This window comes from Adiantum capillus-veneris, chromosome 13, assembly GCF_014529385.1.
Source record: "Adiantum capillus-veneris isolate H3 chromosome 13, ASM1452938v2, whole genome shotgun sequence".
NCBI lineage: Eukaryota > Viridiplantae > Streptophyta > Polypodiopsida > Polypodiales > Pteridaceae > Adiantum > Adiantum capillus-veneris.
This window is the reverse complement of record NC_140943.1, coordinates 111,616,768-111,638,835: the sequence shown is the minus strand read 5'-3', so window position 1 is coordinate 111,638,835 and position 22,068 is coordinate 111,616,768. Positions and strand designations below refer to the sequence as shown.

The following is a 22,068-nucleotide window of genomic DNA, read 5'->3' as shown; positions in this document are numbered from 1 at the left end:
AGACAAGATACTAATTTTGATGAGGCCAACATTAATGATGAAGATGATGATCATGATCATAAGACCTCCTGCAGCTCCCAGACCAACGCATGGCTGATATTCAGGCCGACCCCAATTTTAACTTCCAGACGCAGCACTGGTGGACCTCCCAACTACCTTCTCATGTTCAGAAAGGAGACCGAGCTTCTTGCAGACTGGACACTCGCAGAGCAGACCCTGATCAGAAAAAACCTGATCCGCTGCAATATTGCAGCTTCCCTCGTCGACTGTCACATCTACGAGCAGTTTCGAAGAACGCCTACTCGCACTCGCAGGTGGGGCCACCACTCGCAGGAAGGAAGGCCGTCAAATCAGGTTTGATATGCAGCCTCCTTCCCTCTTTTTCTGCAATAGCCTCAAATATCTGTCTCGCACTTTCCTGATTGGCAATCTCTCGAAGCAGATCAAACCACTCAATGGAATTTTGTCCTGCCAAGCAAACCTAGCAGATGTACACTGTATCAGAAATAAAAATCGAGATTGGAAACATTAGACATGCATACTAAAAAATAAGCACGATGGAAAAGAAAAAAGAATTTAAAATCCTTGCTCCACTTGAAAGTAACCACTTCAATATATCGTTAAATAAGCACGATGGAAAAGAAAAAAGAATTTAAAATCCTTGCTCCACTTGAAAGTAACCACTTCAATATATCGTTGAGAGAATGTATGTACACATATTTATTGGTACACTTGCTTAACCAAGAATAGTCTGTGTAATGCTACAGGATAAGAAGAGAGATGCAAAACTGCTGCAAGAACTCAACTTTAAGTCATAGACTACATCAATTTGTGGTTGTTAAGCCTAGTCTAAGTCGTGGTGGTGGAGGTAAACGGGTCGTAGCTAGTACCCCTAGGAACTTTTTTGAGATGCATCAAAGCGATGCTGGCAGCCCTTCGAGCATCTGCTGAGCCAGTTCCCAGAATTCTAGCAAGGCTTATTGTGGCTGCCTTAGAATACCGCTCCTCACGATACCGCTTGATACGAAAGATTATTTCCATCATGCTTGCTGCTCTCTCAGTCAACAAGCTACTCTTTCCTACAATCGATACCAAGGACGGGATGATCTCATTCTTTACTAGAAAATCGACACCACGGCTTTGACTCTCTTTATGATCAACCAGAGTCTTAAGAACATCTACAGATTGTTCCGCACTCTGCGAACCCCCTTCTTTGATCAGATGGATCAGTAAAGGAACCGCTCCTGCCTCAACAATACAGAGTGTTCCTTTGATGCTGCATTTTCCCGAATGGACATTACAGATCTTAAATTTTTTCATTCCCAGCCAAGCCAAGAGTTGCTTGAGCAAGGATTGTCGCTCTGTGAGACGTGGAGTGCACGCAGAAAAGTGACCAAGGGTAGTTATGGCGTAGTACTTTGCACGCTCTGTACTAGAAGTGCTGCTAAAAATTTCCACCAAATTTGAGATTAGCCCTTGCCTTGCAAGTGTGACCAGCGTGCTTGGTTGAGTCAAAGCAGGATCACATAATTGTGATAAGATCACCGCAGCTGCCTCCTGCATTTTATGGTTGATGTGCAACTTCAAGTAACCTAAACATAACCCCAATAGCTGGCTTTCTGAAACCATTATGGACTTCATGCCCTCTATTTTTGAAAGGCCAGCCAACAAATTCAGTACTACTTCTTTGTCCTCTGCAGTGGCACTTTTCCCCATGAGATCTAAAAGAAACTTTATCATGTCTGCTGATGTTAGAAGAGCGTTTCGCGTTTCTCGATCCTCTGCTAGAAAGCAAAGGAGACCTAGTATGCTGCCACGACAACTGCTGGAAAGTCCCTCCTCTTTCAATAATCTGTAGATGATAGGGACCAAATTTAACAGCGATTTCCGCACAGTTTTGCTATCCTTTGCCATGCATTGAAGAGTCTTTATAGAATATTCTTGCATCAATGGATCTCCTAAAAGCAATCCAAGGTGGTGTGTGACCGTGCCCTCTTCATCTATCTCAGCAGCAACTCGGATATCTGTGGCCAAATTTGACAAGATGGCCAGAGCATCTACCTTTAGTTGTGGGATAGAAGCACCTAGCAGTTTCACTAAAATGGGAATGGCACCCTCGTTAGCAAAGAAAGGTATATTTGCATCAGTTGCAGACAGCTGATGTAATGCTTTTCCAGCAGCTTGCTTGCTTTCAAAGATCCCATGCTGGAGTAAGTGCAGCAATGGAGGGATTACACCTGCCTTGACAAGGACTGAGCTATTATGTTCATCCAACTCCAGAGAGTCAGAAATAGAAATTGCTAATTTCAGCTTTAACTCTTCATCTCCTGTAAAAAAACGTGAAGCTTATCAGAGTGGCAGAAAATGCATGATTTTCAACATAAAGTATTTAATCGATAGATTATGCCTTGTGTGTTCTGCATATATAATTCATAAGGTCACAAAGAATGCTTTAGCCTGGTCAATTTATATCAAAGTAAGACTAAAACTGGCACCCCCCCCCCCCCCCCCCCCCCCCCAAAACAAAAAACAAAAACAAACTTCCTCAGACGTGTGTTACTGTTGGAAAATTTCTGTTGACTTAGGGTTTCTTGTTAGAGTTTTCGGCACATTATCTGGGTGACGTTAGAGATGGAGGGCTTGCAAGGTGTGCCACATTTGTTCAGTTCAGCTTATGCTTTCAGATCTTTCTTTGAAACGATCCTGAGCTGTTTTACAATAAAGCTAAAGAAGAAGCTTTAGAATGATTCATTCATTTTGAAGAATAGAGGCCCTTTCATAGCTGAAGTGGAAGGAAGCTAAGATGTGAGTTAGTAGCCAGGCCTAAGAAGTCAAAGGTGGTTGGTGTGACATGGATCTACATGACCAAGTACAAGTCAAATAGTTCATTAAACAAGAAAGCACGTTCACTCAGAAGTGACTATGAAAAGACCTTTGCCCCAACGGAATGTATGGCCACTATTTGAATATTATTATGTCGTGGGGCGTATATTTTCTAGTCAGATGGCTCTAATGGGGCAATATTGTCACAAACTACTGACGTGTCAAGCCACTGAAGAACAAGCCAATCTGAAGATCCCGGCCGAGAAGCCTAAACCCTAGTTTCACCAACTTGCAAAGTTTGGCCGAGTGCCCTATTTTTTAAAGAAGAGTTCCCACCAACTTATGGGGCCCAAGTGACACAAAGAAAAAATAAAGTTGGACCCACACACACACACAGATAGTGTAAAGCGATGGGGCCCAAGTGACACAAAGAAAAAATAAAGTTGGACCCACACACACACACAGATAGTGTAAAGCGATGGGGCCCAAGTGACACAAAGAAAAAATAAAGTTGGACCCACACACACACACAGATAGTGTAAAAGCTGATGATGTGGCTGTTGTACGGACATGCCAAAACTTGCGCTACCTTGATAACGTGGCAGCCTATACGAATTTCCGTCATTTACGCTGGCTGATTTTTCAGCGCCAGCTTTTGGGCCATATGCTTTTGAGTTTCAACCTTTTCATGGAACTGCTTTTCAAAGCCAAGGGCTTTTAAATACGTGCAGAGGGCTCATTCTCTAGCACTCTTTTGGGTGAAGGTGCAGAGCGTGAGTACCGGCATTGTACCGAGTTCAAGTAATATAAAGAAACATCGAAAGGGGCGCCAAGGTTTGGGGCCAGTGCTCTCTCGGGGTGGAACTCTGCCATTCCTTGTGTCGTCTATCTCTTCAGTTAAGTTGTTATTGAAGTGCTAAAAGTCTATTCAGTCTGTTCTTTTCCGTTGGCACATGGTGCTCGTCCTATGACAAGTATAGATGTGCCTCTTGCTATGTATGAAGGCTCTAGGCAACTTCTACAATGAGGTGCCTCCTGAGGCTGATCTGCTGCATCTTCTAGGCTCTGGATCTTGTGTCTACTAGGCTGAAATCTTGGTCTTCTTGGCTGAAAACTGAGATCTAAAGGACTGAACGGCCTCCTACAGTGATAGTCCAGTGTCAAATCAAAGGCTGAATTGCTGCAGATCTGGGGCTGATTGCAGGCTGCAAAAACGGTAGGAGTCTGGCAACTTCCACACTTCAGATCTGATGGACTGCTGCAATAAACGGTATCTTTGACATCGGCTTGATCATCTACGGGCGTACGATCCTTAAGAGATCCATTCATTCCAGCCATCATTCGGCGGTTGTGCACTCCAGAGGGGGTGGTGACTTGTGGTTTGCGATGGATACACCTATGCACTCATCAGAGGAGTTCACACGAGATATGGCCATGCTCATGGCATATGGGATTCCGACATTCCCAGAGAAGACACCACCATCTTGGGTGGACAGGCACTTACCAATTGACCTCGACACGTCAGATCACTACTTACACAGGAGCATCTACATGGGAATTAGGGAGAGGATCTTAAATCTCTTCATGGACAGGTTCATTGCTTCGATCTACAGACTCGAGTGGGACTTCAGTTCTTTAGACTCTCTTGGAGAGTTTACCCGCGAGATGCGGGAGATCAAGCATCATACGACTACATTCGGGAGCTTGGCTTGGATGGTAGTGCAGTTGCTCTGCTACACTCCTAATCATTTGAATTGCTACCTTCAGAGTTGCTTACACTCACCCTCGGTAGCCTTACAGCAGACTCATCCCCCAACCTGGGCAGTAGGCCACTCCTAGTTCATTTACATTGAGAGCCACACCGAGTTGCAGTTTGGTGGCGTTGTTGGCGCGGATTTTGTTTTGGTTGACACCAGAGGATTGGAGGCAGGAGATACAGGCAAGACGGCACAGACAGATCAGTCTGGCCTTTCCTCTTCTCAGAGGATCTTCACAGCGCAGACTTGTCAATCTAGCTTCCCTTCTTCGTACAGGATTATTACGATGCAGACAGCTTGGTCTGACCACACCTCTTCTCAGAGGCCCTTCACAACGCAGACTATTGAGTCTGGCTTTCCCCTCATCTTGGATTACCCTACCTACTGACAGGACACCATCCGGTGGTGGTCCGTGCGGTCTATGGGCGATTGCTGCAGCTTACGGTAGCTTCTACAGTGCAGACTGCTTAGTGTGCTTTCTTTGATTCGGAGGAGTTACGGCACAGATTGCTACATCTGACCTTCCTGGAGTTTTACACAACTTAGCCACCTGGCCACACTGGGTTGTAGGTTCATACATGGACAGGCTTCCGGTCATTCTCATGACGGTTCCTGGGCTTCTCCATTTTCTCCGGATGGTTTGACTACAGACACCACAGATTCTATTGGGCAGGACACTTGTAGGTCTATTGGCACTTCTTTTACGACAAGGAGTTGTTTCCACACTCAGTTTGGGACCTTCACACTGTATCGGCGGAGTACAGCAGTTTGCTACACTGCTTGTGATGGCACTTTACCACGGAGATTTCTTGGCGGTCGGGACACCCCAAACTGTTGCTACACTCATGGAGTATTGTCCTTTAGTGGACATTACAGCAAACATCTTCATCATTTGCCTCACATCTTTGGCTTCATACGGTTTGTTCAGCATCAGATGCTGAGAGGGGGTGACTTACACCACTCTGCTGCTTCACAGATCGAAGGCATACTTGTACAGCTAGTATGTCTCTGAGCCGACCACCCATAGTCTAGGTTGTACCTGGTCCGGCCGCCCGAGTTTGGGGCCGGCCGCCCACTTTTGTCCGGGCGCCCACATATATTTCCATAAATCATTTTTTTGTTGGGTCGTGGGGATTTTTATCAGGCCTTGCCCTACCTCCCGTTGGGCACTTATTTATGGGGGCAAGGGGGTACCCACTTCCACATCTCATCTCACAAAGATCATACATCTGATTGTATTGGGTCTTCTGCTCATGGTAGTCATGGGGGGGCTGATCGCCCCCCCCCCTTCACCATCTCTTGCATTTGTGTCTAGTGTCTCTCTCTCTCTCTCCTCTCACGCTTCCGCACCCACGTACTCACATCTACCGCTTTAATTGTCGCATCTATCAGTGTAACAGGGAACAGGGGGAACACAGCCCAAACGTTCCGAAACAGCGTTCCGGACGAGTCCCGTTCCCGAAACGGAGATGGGAACGGAACGACGTTCCGGAACGGGGAACGAGGTGGAACATGAGGCGGAACCGCGAAACACGGGGCGGAACGGGCAAAAGTAGGCATTTGGGGGAAAAAAAGTGGGCTTTTAGGGGCAGATTTGGGGCTGTTCAAGGAACATGTTTGGTGCAGTTTGAGGGCAGGTTAGGGGGCAGATTTGGGGGTAGTTTTGGGGTTGTTTAGGAGTTTATTTGGGACTAAGCTGAATGGGGGTAATTCAAGCCTTACTTTAGGTGGACCGTTCCCGCCCCGTTCCCGTCCCGTTCCGGACCCTCTCGTTCCCGTTCCGAGTAACTATGGCATCTATACCACGATGCCCTTAATACGGTGGGACATGACTTTCTACCATGACCTTATGTAGCAATGGCCTAGTGACACAAAGTCTGCCATGCATCATCATAAAATCATCTCTGAGGAGGTAGTGCTCATAATGTTGCCCCTCTTGCAATTGTTCAAAAATCCTTGCAAAATCTTCATCAGTAGCATACTGTTCCTTCATGTCAACCAGCTCATGATGATAAGGAATTGACACAGTTGAAATTTGTGGCTTTCTTGATAACGCATCAGCCACAACATTCTTCTTGCCTTCCACATGCATAATCTGGAAGTGGAACATAGAAAGAATGTTTGCCCATCCGGATAGCTTTGACTGTGTCAAGAAGTATCGCAAGGTCTGATGGTCTGTCTGGACAACAAAATCAGCACCTAAGAGGTAGTGCTTCCACCTAGAAAGCGCATGAATCACGGCCAAGAGCTCTTTCTCATAGACTTGCATAGTCTTCTCTGGCCCTTGCAAAATTCGGCTTTCATAAGCTACTACCCGTCCGTCTTGCATTAGCATTGCTCCGATGCTACTGCCACACGCGTCACATTGGACCACAAATGACTTCCTGAGATCTGGCAAAACAATTATTGGATCTGAAGTCAACTTTTCCTTTAAGAGACTAAAAGCTGAAATCTCTTCTTGGGTCCATCTGAAAGTGACCTCTTTCTATTGCAAAGCGTGAAGAGGTGATGCTATCTCTACAAAATTCCTGATAAACCTTCTATAGTAGAAACACAATCCCAAGAAGCTTCTGACATCGTGCAGAGTCTTCAAGTCTGGCCATGTCTTAATAGCTTCCACCTTTGCCGGATCCATTTTGACACCATCCTTTGACACTATGTGGCCAAGAAAGTGGATCTCTTCCAAGAAGAATTCACTTTTCTTAGGATTGACAAGTAACCTGACTGCGTAGCTCTTCGAACACAATGGTCAAGTGATGCCGATGCTCCTCTTCATTCTTCGAATAGACTATCATGTCATCGAAGAATGTCCCAACAAACTGTTGATGCGAGTAGAAAATCCCGTCCATCATTCTGTTGAACGTGGCAGGAGCATTTGTTGGAACCAAACGGCATCACTAGAAACTCATAAAGACCAAATGTCGTTCTAAACGCAGTCTTGTGCACATCCTCTGGCCTTATACAAATCTGATGGTACCTACTCTTAAGGTCTATCCTGCTGAAAATTGAGCACCCTCTAAATGATTGAAAATATCATCAATCCTAGGAATAGGAAACCTATTTTTTATGGTATTCTTATTCAACGCACGGTAATCAATACACATGCGCCATGAGCCATCCTTTTTTTGTACTAGGAGCACTGGAGTCTGGGGAGCAAAAAGGTGAAGAACTAGGTGTTGGATCAGCCCCTTCTCAACCTCGCCCATAATCTCTTTCTGTTGCGCCGCACTAAACCTGTAGGGAGGTCTATTTGGTGGGCTACACCCTGGCACCAAATCTATTCGATCCTCAGGTCTCTTTGGCGGCAATTGCAACGGTAATGAATAAGAAAAAAGTTACTAGACTCTCGCAAAAATGCTGACCTTTCTTTATCTAACACGGATAAATTTGATTGACAATTATCTGAGACATCACGTGCAAAAATCTAGTACACAGAAAGATGATTCTTTATTACAGAAGTGATAGCCGAAGCAGATACAATAGAGACAGACTCCCCTTTGAGCTTTACATCCAAAATATGAGTTATGCCCCTATGCTGAAGGGTGATCGTTTTGCCGAAGGCATCCAGTACGCCATGTACTCTGAACATCCACAAAATTCCAAGTAGCGCATCGCACCCTTCCAATGGCATGATATAAAATTCTTCTGCGTCTACATATGGCTGAATATGCAGACGCAGCTTTCCAATAATGGGAGTAACACATTCTAAGTAGCCAGGACATGCCAACCCTGCCTCGGCCGTGTACCCCATCTCTTCAGCTCTGATAGCTAACTCTGGTGAGATAAAGTTTGCTTTGGCACCTGGATCGAAGAAGATGAGTGCCGTCTGATCTCTAACTTTACTCCATGCTCTGCATAACTTGCTGGCATCTGTACTGGGCCTGCCACCCACCATATATGGCACCAAACCTACCATGGGTTTAGGCTTCTTGCCTTCTGGTCCTCTTTATCATCTGAGTCAGCTGGTCTTTTCCTTTGGGGACAATTTGTAGCAAAGTGCCCAAGCTGCTCAAATATAAAGGATTTGTTTTCAACCATTAGGACCTTCTTTTCCTCGAGCAACTTACGCACAAAAGGCTTCCTTTTCTGTTTCTTTGCCTGCGCTCCAGAAGTCCCGGCTGAATCCTTATCTTTGTTGGCCTTTTCTGACCCCAGTGATGCTTCACGAGCCGTTTTCACAAAGGGCTTCTTCGCTGAATTTTTCTTCTGCTGCCCTCCTTTCTCGTTGCTCGGAAACCCACTGTCCTCTCCTTTCACCAAGGCAAGACCAATGTTAGCAACTTCCATGAGTTGGGTGAGGGTAGCTACTCTGTTCTTGGTACAGTAGTCCCGAAGCCCTCTAGGCAGCCCACAACAGTACTTCTCTATCTGCTCTTTCAATGGCACAAATCTGTAAGAGGTCACTGAGAGTAACGCTTTACAAAACCTCCGATTGTACTCCAGCAAGCTCTTGCATGTAGCCGAAGTAAGTTGGTGCCAATCTGTCATGACGTCTGCTTCAAATTCATTTGACAACCAAGCAGATGCAAACATTTGCTTGAAGTAGACCCAAGTGGCGGGTGCCTATCCTTGCATTAACAATGTCCTCCACCGTGTAAGCGCATTGTCTTTCAAGAAAGTGGCAGCTGTAGAATTCCCTCGTGCATAAGCTGTATCAAACTACTAGAGAAAAGTAAGAGCCTTTGCCTTATCCTCGAAGCCGCTGAAAGTGCTAAACTTTACAGCTACACCACCTTCTTTGTAAGCTTTCGGCTTTTCTACTGCCCCCAAATTGTCATATAAAATTGTCTGCAACATGGGCACTGTAGTAGGAATCATCGGCGCATCTTGGCCATTAACATTTTGCCACCTGTTCAAGGGCGAGAGGAACCTGCTTTGGAGCCCCTGACTCCGCAACATGCAAGTGCTCCATATCCTGTTGGGACGCATGAAGTACTTGGGCTTGAGCCTCAACAAGCTCTATTGGTGTAGGTTGCTTATTTTGTTGTGACACTGGTGGCGCTTGCAAGAACTCCATAAACCTTGGGTTCTGCACCAGTTGTGAAAACACATTCACCGAAGCAACTAATTGAGTCCTGAAAGCATCATCCTCAAGTTGCCCAGTCATAAAGCCCTGTACAAGAGGAACATTCACATCAACAGGAGGTACAAACAGTCATGGTCGTGAACTCTCGCCAATCTCGAACACCATAGGAATTTCTTGTCTGTCCTTTGAAGAGGAACGCTCTTCCATAATGCCCTTCCCTTTGTCGGCCACGGCTCGGAAGCTAGAATGCTCCAAGCAGACGCCGACAACCTGTAGGCTCCAAAATTAGCGCCCCTTTCGGTATTTGTGAACCCAAACAGAATTCATTGTTCATGTCCCAAATACTTTTCTGATGCGTAACAATGCATGGTTTCATAAGCCTATTGGCTTGAATTCATCATGCCTAAAGCCGCAAACGGCTGTCTACTTTGTACTAGGATTTTCCGCATAGAAGAAGCTTCTGTTGTTATCTACTAGCTTAGGAGGTACCGACACGAGTGCTTCTTGGCTGAAAATTGCTTCTAGAATTCATCAGAATGCTGAAATTTTGTGTAGACAGCCAAAACTATGCTTGTTTGAGTGCATCTATTCCCCGCAGGGACGCACACAAGCTCAATGGACTACCCTGCACCTTCGCCATGGCCCACTACCAGTGTAGGCTCTGCATTGCTCTCACAGGAGCTCTGAGCAAGAGATGGCTAATGAGAGAGAGAGAGAGAGAGAGAGAGAGAGTTGAACTAAGCGCCGGGGGGGGGGGCGAGAGAGAGAGAGAGAGAGAGAGAGAGAGGGGTTGAGCTGAGTACTGAGAGAGAACTCTGTGTGTGTCTGGAAACTGCAACAGAGCACTCCCAATCTGGTAGCGCTACATCCTCTTATAGCCTGACGAGTGAAATGTTGGCCACCTTGTGCTCCATGAGAAGGAGAGAGAGAGTGTGCTGGCAAACTTTCTACGCTGCTCTTGCAGTTTTTCTCACGCTATGTTTACGTTTTTTTTAAGTTTATCTTATCTGGCCACGTTCAAATTGCGCCGGTCGCTTATTTTGAAAGGTTTTAAACCTATTATTACTTAAAAACAGACGTTAAATCCCAATTTTCTGACCAATCTCAGGCATTAATAACCGAGCCGATTCCATGTCTCTTCCGACTCAACCTGCCGCCTCCGGCCGGGTTGTATTTCCACTGTGTCCGGCTGGCCACTTCTTGGGCAGACATTGCAAAAACTATTTTTTTATACCTATTCTAAGCGAACTCGAGACACCATCTTATTCATGTGCTTGATCTGAACTATTTGCACTGTGTCCGGCTACTGTTCTACTTATCATTCTATCCGAAGACGGTTAAATTTCCAGATGGTGCATTGCACCAGAATATTTACCCGTTCATAATTGGTACCAATAAATTCATAAATTCATTGTGTGCACAAAAATCATTTTCATTTATCTGTAGTCGTAGCTAAAAATATTACGATCTCATAGGTCATTTGGCCTTTTGAAGATGTTTATACCCATCAATATATGGCACACCTAGATTTTAGATTTCCTGTTCATTTCCTATTTTCAAAGTTTCGTAGCTGTCTTGATCTTTTGAAGATGTTTAATACAACATTTCATTTCATTTCATACACAAACTGTACTACCCACGGTTTCACCATCACACGCTTTATAGTGCTACAACTCTGAGTTGCTTAGATTCATGACAATAGCCATTTAGTCTTTATCTTATTTCATTTCATTTTATTTTGTACCCTTACATTGTATCAAATTTGTCACGTGCACATCTACCCATATCATGTGGACAAGCTACTTCAAGTCCAAGGTTCATGTCATCTTAGGAAGTGTTCTGGCACCTTGAGCAAAGTTCAACATTCACTTCCGCTGCATCTTACATTAGTATCAGAGCTTTGGCAGTATTCTGTATCATTCGAGGAAAGAACCACAGAATTAATTTTTGCTTGTTGCTGTCGCACGTAACCCAAGTCCACTTGGGCATGTCGATTCCTAATCATGTTTTTGAAGAGTGATAGGAAACCCAAGAAAGAAGGGCTTGTCCAGCCTCCCCTTGTTCCTCTTTTCACTCATTGAGAGCGGACCGTGCACTTAGCGGCCGGCCAATCGACGTGAGGTTGGAAAAAGCAACCTTGCTATGAGCGCAAGGCCGCCAAGGGGTGCGCCCGCGGGAAAGAGAAGAGCTTGGGTAAGAGAAGATCCTTCTCGAACACACATTGCAAGCTAAAGAAAGAACCTCAAGAACCTCAAGACCCCAAGTTCCTCATGAACTTAAGAACCCAAGATCTCAATGTATGGTCATCACCTGAAGCGGAATGCATACTTTACATGAAGGTGATGAGCATGAAGGAGGGAAAGAAGAATTTTCCCCACCAGGAGGTTTTTCCGACTCTCCCCCTTCCCCATCTACGCCACGGTTTGCACCAAATCCTATGGAGGTGATGAGCATGAAGAAGGGGAAGAAGAATTTTCCCCACCCATCTACGCCACGGTTTGCACCAAATCCTATGGAGGCTTCATCAAGTCGATGATGGATATGATGCTACAACAAGAGGCGCAACGCGCGACCTGTGATCACGAGCGCGAGCAAGCGCGCTTGGCGGCCGACGAAAGAAGGGTAGCCATGGAGCATGAGCGTGAGCAAGCGCGCATGGCAACCGAAGAAAGACGAGCAGCGTTGGTTTAGAACGTGAGGCGCAGAGAGACCACTGCATGCAAGAGTTGGTCCTAGAGGTTCTCACCTCGAAGTCCGAGCCACTCAAGGACGTGGACAAATCATCAGGTAGCGCAAGTCGAGAAGCGGATTCCAACAGCCCCGTCACGGAGAAGTTGACATTTAGTAAGTATTATGGTAAGATGGATGCTAATGTTATTCATTCTTGGTTGTATCAATTTACTGCTTATTTTGCGACAACTAAGAAGACAGGGAATAGCAAAGTTTTGACGGCAGCCATGTATCTTGCCAGTGATGCCATTTATTGGTATCAAGCGTGGCAAGAGGAGCAATTGGCCGCACACCTAGAGGAAGACTAGGTTGGCGTGTCCCTTTCTTTCAAAGATTTTGTATCAATTGTGAAAGATAACAAGTACAAACGTTATGTATGGCTGAAAATTATGACACCAAATAGAGCACCCATTTTTGTAGCCGGTTACTACATTCCTCATCATGATTCCCCCTTTTATGCTTGCATAGACAGAGATCATTCATTTTTTGATTTAGAAGAGGATATTGCTTATTTCAAAGGCGAAGATGAGGTTATTGTATTTGAGGATATGAATGCTCGCACAAAAACATTGCAACATAATACTCAACAATTTGATATGCCATACATTTCAAGGAAGTTGGAGAAAGTTCACTTGTATGATCGTACTTCAATGGATGAGAAAGAGCCGGATCACTATGGAAAGTTACTTTTACACATGTGTAATAGCACGGGTATGGTCATTGCCAATGGTGTATCTTTGTGGAGTGAAATCAATGGATTTACATGTAAGAAACGTAATGGGGACAGTGTGATTGACTATATGCTACTCTCCGAAGCCATCATGTATAGCATAAAGAGTTTTATGTTTGGCCAATGGACACCGGAATCCGACCATCAAACCTTATGTATAGCATAAAGAGTTTTATGTTTGGCCAATGGACCCCGGAATCCGACCATCAGACCTTATGTATTGACCTTTCATGTGGAGAAGCAACTAAGCATGTTAATCTCAGCCAAAGGAAAAAGAAATTATCATTATGTATGTATTTCAAACGGGCACCAATGTGCATTGAAATGGTTGAGCAAAAGTTATGGATGACAAAGCTTCAATATGATTGTCACGTGACACATCCAACCCTATGTGTCCGTGGACAAGCTACAGACAGGACAAGGGTTCAATCAGTCGAGTCAGTCTAGATTAGAAGTGATCTGGCACTTTTGTGAGTCTATTCGTAGACCGTGCATGCCCAGTCACTTAGTGTAGATGCATATCCTCTGGTTGCACACAACATGATCATAAGCAATCCCATCAGAATCCTTCAAGGGAATTTTCCAGTGCATTTAGCCTATTTTACTTATTTTTCACATTTTTCACTTATTATTTTGAAGTGACTTTTGTTGGAAAGTAGGTAGGGCAAATTGAGTAAGTTTGAATATAAGCAAACCTAAGCTAGCACTAAATGGCAGAAGAGGCAGTAGGAGCCCAAGCTCAACAGGAAACTTCTCAGCAAGACACTTGGACTTTCCTCCAAGCAAAGACCATCTCTCCTTTAGAGTTTTCTCCTCAGGCATCATCGCCCTCATCTACATCAGCCTAGCGTTTTCATCATGAAGATCTTCCCCGCAAGAAGTCGCAACACCTAGCGTTTCCAGATGGCAGCCCTAGCGTTTTGCAAACCAGATCGCCCTCCCTTTCAAGCTTGCGTTTTTCAGCAGTAAAGTAACATCGAATCAGCGTTCTCAGCCATAAAAGAAGTTCAGTTTTCAGCCTAAGACCTGCAGAATTTCAGCAACAAAGATCCATCAGAATCAGCCCCAAAACCAGCGTTTTGGATTTGTAGCAGATTTCAGCCCATAGCGTTTTTGGACAGCAGATAAAAGATTGCAGATTTCAGCCCTTAGGTCGGTGTCGTCGTCGTCGTCGACATAGCCTAGACTTGCATTAGTCACATGCCTTCAGTTTGTACCAATTTGTGCAATCAATAGTAGACCACTCTCGCCGACGAGTGGGGCCTTCGAAGGAGGGTTTTACGTCGTCTCTGGTGTCGTATCTCTCTTCTCTCTCGATCTCTCAGTCTCATACACTTGCACGCACAGCGTCCACTCACTTTGTTCGTAATCATTGTACTCTCTCATTAAAGGCGGAAGGCTCTCCCTTCCATAAGAACAAAAAGGAACCTTGAGCACATTACGGAACACTCATCTTGAGAAAGAACAACATTCATTCCGTTGCACCTAACAATGATACACCATTGGAAACTAAATGGGAAGCTTTCAAGAAAGTTATTTGTTCTTGTGCCGAAGAATGCTTTGCCATAAAGCATCTCCATTGTATCAACAAAGATAGATCACGCAAAAGGTGGTTTGATAAAAGATGTCAAGATGCTCGAAAGTCCTTGATAAAGCTTGATGCAACTATGGACAAAAACAACTATCAAAGTCATTTGCATACATACAAGACATTGATTCAAAAGAAGAGAAGAAGATGGAAAGTAAAGCAACAACTTTTTCAAGTCCAAGAAAAGGCACATGCATGTGGAAGATTTTGGAGAAACTTGAGGGGCAAGCAGGTTGAGAATTTTGGTGACTTGGGTCTTGTGGATATGTACACATATTGTAGGCAATTATATGAGCAAGCAAATGCTGAAAAAATGTCATTTTATGGTTCACTCCCATGTATGTCCTCTTTTTTTACTATTGAGGATGTATGCGATGGGCTTGAAAAGTTGGCCACTCGCAAAGCGGCAGATCTTCAAGGTATCAAGCCGGAGATGATCAAATAAACGGGAGATTTTACCCATGAGTGGATGTGTGATATGTTCAACCTTGCACTTCAACATGGTATGCCTTATGATTAGAGTACTAATTGGGTTAAGCCTTTGCATAAAGGAGGGGATGTAAAGAATGTAAACAACAACCGGACTATAATGATTGGGTCTCTTATGGCAAAGTTGTTTGGGTGCATAATGGAGATGCAATTGAGTGATTGGGCTGAAGAGAATGACAAGCGTGCAAAAAGACAAGCGGGTTTTCGTCGATGCCATAGCACCATTGATCATCTTGTCAATCTTCGTGTTCTCATGGAGGAAAGTCGGTTGAAAGCTCAAGCGACTGTATTGTTGTTTTGTGGACTTTAAGAAAGCCTTTGATATGATTCCACGTAAAGGAAAAAGGAAGAACTCCAAGTGCCAAGTGAGTTTATGCTTGCGGTTTTTCGAATCTATGAGAAGGTGATTTGTCAATTGCGCATGAAAGAGAAATTTCAAAAAAAATTGTAAGCAATATTGAGGTTAAACAAGGACGTCCGTTGTCACCAACTCTCTTTGGTCTATGCATCGATCAATTAGAACAAATGATACTCGACTTTATGCAAGAAGAAGGCATTGAAGAGGTCACTATTTGCAATGCGGTAATGATGCATTTTTTGTATGCGGATGATGTAGTGCTTCTAGCACACACTTTTGCTTGCATAGTGATCTGATTGTGAAAGAATCCAAAACAAAGGTTATGCTTGGGAAAACCAACCATAAGGAGAAGCCATGCATTGTGTACAACAATGAGACACTTGAAGTAGTTGAGAGCTTTAAGTACCTTGGCCTTGAGGTTCCGTCCAATCACAAGTGGCATGAATGTGCTATACGTCGTTTGGAAGCAAGAAAAAGAGCATATTATGCATTTGAGAACATGTGTAATGTGGAAAACATGAAGTGTTGGGTTCTCAAGAAGTATCTTTTTGATGCATTGGTGACATCGGTTCTTCTTTATGGAGTTGAAGTGTGGGGTGAGAGCATCTCAAAGTCTACTTGGAAAGAGTTTGAGAATGTCCAAAAGAGTTTTCTTACAAACTTTCTCTAAGTTAAGACACAAACACCATGCTCCTACTTCTTGAGACGGGATCTCTTCCAATTGAGGTTATAGGCATGGAAAGGGTTGTTGAATACATGATAAAGATACGTCAAAACCCCTCACATCGACTTCCTACAATTGCATGGGAAGCAAGCAAAAAAGTTCAAAAGACGCATAAAAGCAAGATCTTGAGCACGGGATGGATGCAAGAGATAAAGAAGTGGTTTGGGAGATGGGATGCATTACACTTGCTACATGATGCTTCAATTGACTCCCAAGTAAATGAAGCTTTTCTACAACGCCAATGTATTACGGGGCTTGGGAGAAATCCGGTGGGTCACGCTTCATACATTACACCACCTATATTTCCCCCAACTACAAAACCATGTTCTTCATTGAACGAGGAAACCGTACTCACACTTACATGCTTGAGCCTATCCCCTTGTCGACGATACGCACTATCGCAGCCATTCGGCTTAGCTCCCATTTCCTTCGATGCGAGACAAGGCGTTGGGACAATGGGGAAGAGTCAAATCGATTGTGCACATTATGCTCACTGCAAGTTTGAGAGTCTGAGTACCACACACTACTAGAGTGCTCGGCTTTTGGTCACATCCGAACTTGCTTCTCTCACATTTTTAGCCATGACTTAGACCTACACATTTTCCTCTCCCAGCCACAGTGTGGGCTCTTTATTGCAACTTTCATCACCACAATTTTGGAGCATTGAGAGGCACTCATCAGCCATACACATACTACATCACATGTAACTTTGGTCCCATAGATCATATTTAATCTCTAAGGACGATAATAAAATCTCTCTCTCTCTCTCTCTCTCTCTCTCTCTCTCTCTCTCTCTCTCTCTCTCTTCACCACTTCTTCCATTGCACTTTGACACGGTATTAGAGCCTAGGCTTGCCAACGCCTATTGGATACACATTGCATGACGGGCTAGGGTGGCTGCGTTTTTTCAGCCAGTTAGAGGGCGACTTGTGCTTGTGTTTTCATCCCGGAGACTTCCCAAAGGCACTTCCTCTTCCTCTTCAACATACTCGTATTCTTCCTCAAAGTTGTGAGGTGTTGCATCCATGGTCGATTGATCGGATAGATCTCACTGTAGAAGAAAAATCGATTGGTGTCCAAAAGCCCTGAAAGTCTTAACACATTCAACAATCTTGCTGAAAACTTAAAAGCTCTCTAGCTTCCCAGCTGTCACGTCATCATGTCAATATGGCTACCACATCAGCAATCCTCGATTCACGCCAAGATTTGTGCCGCAAATCGCGCCCGCTGCAAACTGTGCTACGCTTCACGTGCAGGCTGGCTCAAATCTGGGTCTGCTCTTTCAGCCAGGGGCTCTGGCAAGGCTCTTGCTCTCCTCTTCCGGGCCCACATCACCAAGTTGTGGCATCCTCCCATTCAATACAACCTATCTGCCCCACACATTTCTTGTAAGAGGTACACAGCATTCAGACAAGAGCTCAATCAGACACACACAGTGGACGTGGCCCATGGGTGGCATCTGCCATCCACTAACCACTAACATGGGACGTTGCACTTTGCAGAGATCATTTCTTCATGAACATACACTTGCCAGCAGTATGAGGGTTGTGATTATACAATTCAGCACAGCATCCAACGCTCTCGAGATTAGGTTGGCCAGGTAACAAGCACCCCACGACAAGCCAGGTTATGTAGCTTATGCAGAAAGCAGGTAGAGACTGAGGCACACTTCATGTGTAGGTATACAAGCTACATAGATATGGAACAGCCACACTAATCTGTTCCTAGGAACAGATACTTCACTCCGATAAGGCTTTGAAATCACTCACCTGAGGCAGTTTTTTCCCAGAGATATACCAGCATCAAGATCACATACACCAGATATAGATCAGATCAGACGGGCACAGCTCGCTGAGTTCTTTCAGCCAGTGGAAACAACTCCTCACCAAGGACAACAAGGGATTACCCTTACCCAAGGAGATACTGAGGGCTCCTGGCTACACTACATCATCGCACAAGATCCTAGAGATCAGGAGCCAAGAGCAGCGACACCTCAAGGAGAGGAGGCTGAGGCAACCAGAGGCCAATCCTAAAGAGTCCTTTCAAGGGCTCCCAGATTAAATATCTTGCAGTGGTCATGTTGTTATAGTAGTATATAGATACCCATGTTGTTATACTAGCATCTAGATCCCCTGCTTCTGCTCATGCTTATGTATCCATCACACCCATCCACCTATACCGTGTTGTTATACGTTGTACTATGTGGTTTCTAGAGGACACAGACATTGATAAGAAATTGTTTCACGGGGCAGTTCTCTTTGGCCTTTACAAGACATTAAAATGATTTTCTCCCCCCCCCAAACCCTTCCCAAAAGAAACACGCACATATGCACATTAGATCATAATATGAGGGCTTCCTTTGTGCAATCGTTTATTTGAACCTCTTTTACTATCATTGATTCAATTTCCAAAGAGGCAACTCAAAAAGCACTTACCAGAGCTCAAACCAGAGATCAATGGGCCAAAAACACTTGACTTGGCTGCTTCAACAATGATGGATTTGTCAAAGAGGCATAAATTATCAAGAAGCTTTTCAGCCAACACCTTCTGATCATTCTGACACAGATTGCAAGCACTAGCTATGATCAAAACTGCTCCTCTCTCTGAAAGGATTGCACTTGCTGCCGCTTTGAATTTGGAAAGTTCCCAAAGAAGTTGAAGCGGACCTCCATTGTCACCTGGATTCTTCGAAAGAATGCGAATAAACGTAGGGATTGCATCTTCCTCTACAATGGAGAGCTTCACATCAGCATAATGCAAAAATTCAGTATGATTGAAAGGGACTAAGAGACAGACTAATATGAAAAACACCTAACAAACTAGTCTGTGACAAGGTTTACACCAACTATTCATACATACAAGTAACTGGATGCAATAATATAAAAGAAACATGCATTGTTAGAAGTTCATTTGTGGAATGAGCCTATGCAAGCACTTTTTACTCATCTTTCTTAGCTCCAAAAGGTCCTTAAACGGGTCTGCTAATTATGAACCCTGAGAACTAAAAGCACAAAGTACCAAACACAAGATGAAACCCTCAAGTCCTTCAGCGCATAGAGGACTCACAATGGTGAAGTGTTGAACAAAACCAGTGCTGCCAACACTGCAATGTCAACACACAGAAACCCAACGGCCAAACTAAGAACATGGGAAATACCATAAAGGCACTAACTTTGATAAGAACAGAGGTGAGGTCTCCATAGAACACTAACAGCCATATTGAAATAATTAAACTACTCAATAGGCATCGATTTGACAGAGGTGCATGCTCTCCCATCCATTCTTGGGCCATAAGATCAAATGCTTGTGTGATCCTAACAAGATAATCGCACTCTGCATGTAGCAAGGAGCTTTTGAATGCAAAAGATCAGCCCTCACAGATTCGCAACCAGTTGAGAAAATAACCTTGTAAGAGTCTCCCAAAACAGCAATTTTGTATAGAATGCGAAATATCCATTCTCTGATTGGAGATGATGATAACTTAAGAACAGATATCAATGGGCCTAAGCCACCCAAAGGCACCAATAGCCGTACGTAACCTGAATCCTTTCTAAGCAGGCTCTTGATTACATTTATGCTTGCCTCTATTCCTGCAGGCGTGCTCTCCTCTTTCAATTCTTGCAAAGAGTGTAGCAACTGCTGTTTATGCATATTTGAGAAATATTGATCCATGGCCTCTTGAAGCGTCACATTTGGTATAAGTTCTAAGCTTGTAAGCTCATTCCCTGTGTCAGGGCACGTCCTATAACCCCGTTGAAACCACTCTAATATAGCAGATTTTTCATAAGTGTGGCCTTGCTCAAGCATGACTGGCTCTCGCATAATTTCCTTGGTAATGGGGCAAAAGAAAGGCCTTGGAACCTCCCAAACATGCACACCACGAGGCGATGAGGGCTCCGAGATAAAAGCTCTTCTACCATCTGTAACTTCAGGTGAGCAAAGCAATGCACACAATTTCTTCAGTTCATGTATGTCTTCTTCTCGACCCTCAGACTCGGCCACAGTAAGGTCTTTTTGAAGCTCCAGTTGCAGCATCGAAACTTCGGAGAAATTCACACCTAAATGAGTTGCAATCTTCTGCAGGAGAGCTGTGCACTGCATCTGCTGCTCATCAATGTAGATACTGTCATCTCTCTCCATACTCGCAAGAGTTGTTCTGATTTCCTGAGCTATCCTGTTGTGGCCAGGATCTGGTTGGAATGATAGAGATTCAAGCCGTGTGTGAACTTCACATGCCATGCTAGATGAAAATCCCTTGAGCTCATCAAGAACTGCAGATAAACATTCAGCAAGTTCCTTGATGGATTTGTTCATATTTTGAACTAGATCGATGCTATGACAGAGTAGATAAATCCTACTTCTAGAGGCACAGACCTTTGTAAATGTGTGCATGCTCTCAATCACATTGGTGAAGCGCTGCAGAGAGGGCAAAGCATGAATCTCTGACAAGTACTCTTGTTGCTTGTTTAGCTCCTCCACAAAAGGTCGGAGCTCCACAAGATAATAAGCCATCATAAGGAAATCCGCATGGTTCACGGCTATCTCCACTGCTGTCTGCCTGACATCATTGATAAGCTTCAAAGCTCTAGACACCAAGGATGCCAAATCTGGATCGATTGTCATGTTTTATTCTTTAAGATGCTAAGGCTAGTGCACTCAGGCAGGTGAACGGCCGTGGTTGTACAAGCAGTAATTCCATTGTGCCTCTGGAACAACCATCCGGCTAGCCTATGATAAGCAACAATTACTCTCCAAACAACATGCCCAGAGAGCACACTTGGGTATATTACCTGCTGCAGGGTTGCTCTCTGCTCACAGGATACATAGCAAGTGTTGGAGGAATTCTGCTCTATCAATTCATCTTGTCATGGAATTACATCTCCTACTGCGAGGGGCTTGAATGGGGACACGCCATTCCAGTCTCTGTGCAGAAGAAGACTTACCTGCCCCGAATCGAAATGGAAGGAGATGGTTGCTGCATTTGACTTCCAAAGATTGACTAGTTATTTGCAGAGGTCAGAAGCGATGGTGCAGATCTCCGCCATTTCTGTACGGTTGAGAACGAGCCCAGAGAATGGCTATGGAAGCGCGCTAGAGCTCGAGACTCGAGCAGAGAAATTCAACGGCGATACTGCCGGCGATCGTAAGGATCGAATCGAAGGTGGTGCAGTCCAATTTTTGTCGCCCGGTCTTAGGGAGTCGAGGACTCCCAACAGACTCTGGAAAGTACTCTTTGAATTTTTGGAGCTGCCCATATCCCAGAGAGATAGTGCGCACGCCACACATGTGCCCTGCTCTGCAATCGGACGGTCCAATCTTGCAGCATGCAACCATTGTCGAAAGAAAACCCAGACTCACCACAACATATGAAACCCAATATTCCTTATTGAAAAAACAAGTTGGCATAATACAACGTGAAAATAGACTTATCGTGCCAAAATGAAGCGTCAACTTCATACTAAATAAAAGATACCAAATGCCATAAACATCGTGAATCAACTACAAAATACAATAATCGGAACATGTTAGCTGCGAAATCAACAAAAAATGCAGTGAAATCTTCCATCACTCTACTCCCTCTAATGAACTCCTACAAAAAACAAAAACTTCATAGAATAACCCACAAAAGAACATGTTGAATGTGTGTGTTAAGTGACTTTCTATGTGCGAGATTTACATAATCCATCACTCTAGCTGATTTTGAGTGGCTTGAAGGCTACTATATCGAAATAAATCCACTCTTTACTCGTGAATCTAGATCTCTATGGTTGGGATTTCCATCCTCACCCAATGGCTCTTTATCATTAGGATGTGGATCCCACTGCTCTTACGATCCAGCCTCT

At 44.4% G+C, this 22,068-nt stretch overlaps 1 protein-coding gene across 2 annotated transcripts; it reads right to left on the bottom strand.

Moving 5' to 3' along the window:
* Positions 1–665: 665 nt before the first annotated feature.
* Positions 666–21,559, bottom strand: LOC147444657 (U-box domain-containing protein 44-like). 2 transcript variants are annotated; one of them, XM_086527192.1, is made up of 4 exons: positions 20,600–20,734; positions 19,631–20,496; positions 18,661–18,964; positions 666–2,327 (listed from the first exon to the last, which is right to left on the bottom strand). In XM_086527192.1, exons 2-4 carry the CDS (start codon positions 20,462–20,464, stop codon positions 850–852), a joined length of 2,616 nt encoding a protein of 871 aa, XP_086383318.1. In that variant the 5' UTR covers positions 20,465–20,496; positions 20,600–20,734; the 3' UTR covers positions 666–849. The 2 variants fall into 2 exon arrangements, with proteins under 2 accessions (XP_086383318.1, XP_086383317.1); XM_086527191.1 differs by having other exon boundaries at positions 19,631–21,559.
* Positions 21,560–22,068: the final 509 nt, after the last annotated feature.